Source organism: Alligator sinensis, unplaced genomic scaffold, assembly GCF_000455745.1.
Source record: "Alligator sinensis unplaced genomic scaffold, ASM45574v1 scaffold999_1, whole genome shotgun sequence".
Taxonomy (NCBI): Eukaryota; Metazoa; Chordata; order Crocodylia; family Alligatoridae; genus Alligator; species Alligator sinensis.
Genome location: NW_005842571.1, coordinates 434,699 through 439,461, shown reverse-complemented (window position 1 = coordinate 439,461; position 4,763 = coordinate 434,699). Strand labels below are relative to the sequence as shown.

At 44.8% G+C, this 4,763-nt stretch overlaps 1 protein-coding gene across 1 annotated transcript in view; it reads right to left on the bottom strand.

The window, feature by feature from the left end:
• LOC102380512 (epidermal retinol dehydrogenase 2) overlaps positions 1 to 4,763 on the bottom strand; it is an 11,827-nt gene that overhangs the window by 4,507 nt on the left and 2,557 nt on the right. Inside the window, 2 exon segments of the mRNA XM_006039492.3 lie at positions 3 to 45; positions 2,553 to 2,684. Coding sequence (XP_006039554.1) covers positions 3 to 45; positions 2,553 to 2,684 — 175 coding nt within the window.

Below are 4,763 nucleotides of genomic sequence, written 5' to 3'. Positions count from 1 at the left end.
ACCATGGTTAGAAGCAATCATAGCTGGAAGGAAGGCTTTGTAAGTCTACAAGACATGGGGAAAACCCCCCCCCCCCATGATTAGTCACTGACCATCTCCTAAAAATATTTTACAGCGCCATTTATTCGTTCAAAAGAGAGAGTGTGTGCCATGTTGGAAGGAATCCTGCCAGGAGTAGTCTGCTTACAACAGACCACAGTCATGCACTTGGCCTCATTCCAGATAGAACTGGACAGGGCAGAGAAGTATGCCTGCTTTGTTGAGCAACTGCAGGTTCCAAAGGGGAGCTCATCAGTATTCTTGCTTCTTTATGTTATCAGTTACCGGGAAGGTAGGAACTCGTTTGTTGCCAGCCAGCCAGCAGTTTATGAAGCAAGGATATTCTGTGAAGCTGCAGGTTCTCTGTGCTTAAATGCTCAGCACAGCAACATTTTTCCAAGTGGGTTGCCAACATGAAATGAAACCATCACCATTTTCTGATCTTAAAATAGCAGTCAGGATTAGGAAACCTGAACTTCTAACCCTTCCCTCCACTGCTTGTGGATTGTGCCACTTCCATGTTTTTCCACCAAACTGAGAAAGAGCAGCATATTTTAATAAGCCCTCTCCAGTCCACTGTATACAATACTGAGTCATGAGACCAAATGTTGCATACTTTGTCACAGTCAAGCATGCCAACATACACTGGTTGGACATTTAGGACATGAGATAACATGCATTCTATTACCTGGGTCCACATGCACTGAGGGGTTTAGGTCCTATGTAGTTACCTAACATCCCATTTATTTTAAATGGGAATGTATGAAAAGCTAGCTTCCATTTCTGACTGGAACTTCTTCAATTAATCAGAGCAAGACTACTTCTGTCTTTCACAGCAGCCAACAACACTTTTCCGATAATGAATCCACCAGTTTGTATCCTACCTGTGGAAGCTCAGTATTCCCCTCCAAGACTTGGGAAACAAAGCTGGTAAGAGCTATTCCAGCAGTGTTTCGGAATACCAAGACACCTACCCTGGGAGACTGCACACATTCCTTCTTTAAGCAAAGCTTCTTGTATGTGCTAGGGGCTGGTGACATTCCTCTAGTCTCCATACAGAATCATAGAAAATGAAGTTCGGAAGGGACCTCAGGAGGTCATCTAGTCCAACCCCCTACTCAAAGCAAGACCATCCCCAACTAGATCACCCGAGCCAAAGCTTTGTCTAGCTGGGTCTTTAAAACCTCCAAGGATGGAGATTCCACAACCTCTCTGGGTAACCTTTTCCTCCTAGTGAGAAAATTCTTCCTAATATTTAACCTAAACTTCCCTTGCTTCAACTTGAGATCATTGCTCCTTGTTCTGTCATCTGCCACCAAGAACAGTTTAGCTCCATCCTCTTTGGATCCCCCCTTAAGTAGTTAAATGCTTCTATTAAATCCACTCTTAGTCTTCTCTTCTCCAGACTAAATAAGCCCAGGTAACTCAGCCTCTCCTCATAAAATTCACATGCCCCAGCCCACGAACCATTTTTGTTGCCCTCTGCTGGACTCTATCCAATATATGTAATTTTCCCCATCCTCTTCTACATCAGAGGCTCACAGATATGCCACCGATACGAGTACGTGGCCTGAGAACTGAAGCAAATCATTACCAAAATCTCATAAGGTTCAGTAAAGAGAAGTGCAAGGTCCTGTACATAGGACAGAACAATCCCATGCACTGCTACAGGCTGGAGACTGACTGGCTACGTAGCAGCTCTGCAGAAAAAGACCTGGGGGTTACAGTGGACAGTAAACTGAACAGGAGCCAATAGTGTGTCTTTGTTGCAAAGATGGCTAACGGCATACTGGGCTGCATTAGTAGGAGCACTGCCAGCAGATTGAGGGAAGTGATTCTTCCCCTCTATTTTGCACTGGTGATGCCACATCTGGAATACTGTGTCGTTTTGGGCTCTCCACTACAGAAAGGATGTAGACAAATTGGAGAGAGTCCACAGAAGTCAAGGAAAATGTTTAGGGAGCTGGGGCACATGACTTAAAAGGAGAGGCTGAGGGAACTGGGCTCATTTAGTCTGGAGAAGAGAAAACTGAGGCAGGATTAAATAGCAGCCTTCAACTACTTGAAGGGAGGTTCCAAAGAGGATGGAGTGAAACTGTTCTTGGTGGTGGCAGATAACAGAACAAGGAGTAATGATTTGAAGTTGCAGCTAGGGAAGTTTAGGTTAGATATTAGGAAAAACTTGCATGAGGAGGGTAGTAAAGCACTGGAACAGGTTACCAAGAGATGTTGTGGATTTTTCATCCTTGGAGGTTTTTAAAACCCGGCTAGACAAAACCTTGACTGGGATTATCTAATTGGGCATGGTCCCGTTTTAAAGCAGGGGACACCAGATGACCTCCTGAGGTCCTTTCCAACCCCAATTTTCTATAATTCTATACCCTTCCTAAATGAGAAATAATTGCCCCCGAGTCAACAAAACAAGTGACCCTTACTCCCTCCACCCACAAATCACTGCAGACACTAGTACCCAAGGGAGTATGTAAGCTGATCCATAAAAGAAAAAAAATTACCCAGAATTGTGCCATAGCGTTCACCTCCATGGTTTTCTCCACAAGGGAATCTGGACAATCAAGAAACTTATTTCCAGTTACAATACCAGCATTATTGATCAGGATGCTAACATCTCCTACTTCTTTTTTCACCTGGAAGGTGACAAAAAAGGTGAAGCTGATTCACAGTAGTCAAAACAATAAAAAGTACATTTGGACAATCTTTTTAGTTTTCAGCACCTATTTTTCTTTTTCTGGGAACTCATTAGCAGCCATGCAGTCAACAGATATTCTGCTGCAATACAGGGCAACCTTTCTAAAATAACACCTCTTTAGTGCCCTTAGGTTCAAGTGGAAAAAGACAAAGCTTACGTGCATGCCTATACTGAGGATTATTTGCTCTCTACCCCAAAAACCTAGCACTGTGGCTTTTTACAGTTGCCTTTTTTTAGAGTCAAGGCACCCCTCAGAAAATGCCAGTTCTTAGTTTTCTACTGCCCTTCAGGCATCTAAATGGCATTTTTTTTAGCTTCATACCCAGGTGGTTTTGGTCCTGCCTCTCTGCTATGCATGCACTAGTATGCACATAGACTGAGCATGCACAGTAGGGCTACACACTGGCCAGGTATATGTATACCTCAACATATGACCAGGAAAAACAGGAAGAGTGGAAAAGAACAAAAATCCTCTTAAGTTTTAGCTTCAATTGCTGAGTTGTTAAGGAATGCTCAGGAAGCCTGAGACCCAGGGCCTGGGCCGGCTGCTCTCAGAGTGGGTGTCAAACTACAGCTCTGACTTCCTGCCATCGTTCTCTAACCACCACATTACAATCAAGAATTACCCAAATCTTCCTCCAGTGCTTCTTTGGAAGCTGAAATCACTGGTCTTTACATTTAATAGTCAATGTAGAAAAAGGAGTGATGGTAACTTTGTTTCGTTGGGAGCAAGGTTTCAGTCTAATGACTAAATGTTGGCTCCTGTCTAAGAAAGGAGGCATTTCACTGGGTTACATACACTCTGGGCGCATCTACATGTCACCCTACAGTAACATAGTGTACGGCATGCTATAGCAACATAGCAATCACACAGGTCTATACATAATCGCCAGCTATGTTGCCAAGTAGCGAAATCTAACTGCGCATTGCACACATGGCGCAGTAACCGTCCATACTGCACCATCTTTTAGTATTTCCAAAAGAAAGTACTAAAGCATGGCGCCATAGTAATGTAGTCGTACGATGACATGTAGATGTACCCTCTATGTTGTTCTCTGTCTTTTGGCCCCACATCTTTCAATCTTTTGGCTGCTCAGGGGCAGCCAAAACAGGAACACTGTAGAAGGGCTGAATACTATTCATCTGTCGCATGGTGCTTAGATCACTGTGCTGGGAAGTCAGAAGCTGGAAACAGATGTTGCCTCTAAGCTGCCATAAAAGTCTTTATGGTGGCACAAAGTCCAAGCAGACTTCCACGCCCCTCGTCATGGCATAAATGCCCCAAATTTGTGGCCACGATATACATATACATTTACAGTTGATGTCTGTTTACTTTATGGTGGGAAAGTGCAGGTAGCCCAGAGTGGCCAGTGCTCCTGGGCCTGATCCTGCATGCCCCAGGAATTCCCATTGCCCCTATGCTTTGGGAGCACCTGCCTGGGTTCCCCAGGGAATTCTTTGGGCGTGCATACTGCACTGCCATGCCCTAATTCAGAACTTATCTCAGCAAAGAGGAAAACCCAGGGTTTCTCCCTTTCCAGAGACATATCCCAAGTCAGATTCTTCAGGCACAGATCTCTGCAAACAGGGAACCCTCAGTTCTCTCCCTTGCAGAGGCACAATGAGGAAATCCAAGTTGCAGTACGTTTCTACAAGCAGGGGAACCTGGGGATCCTGCACTTGCAGAGAGACAGGCCAAGTGCTGTTTCATGGGATCAGGCCTTGGTCCATGGCTGTTCATGGGAGCAGCCAATCTTATGAGACAGTGGGAGACACCCATTTCACCCAGTAAAATAGATCAGCTTGCCGGATACAACCCAGAACAACTGATCCACTTCACTGGACAGTGTCGGTGTTCATTAAGAAAGATGCAGTTTCAAACAGTTTTTGAGTGAGGGGAGGCTTAGAATCCAGGGGTGTTTATACACGTGCTCCATGGTGGGTGCTTTAATTAGAGAGGCTCCAGGAGCTGCTCTAATTAAAGCGCCCAGAGTGTCCCATGCATCAGTGTGCCCCT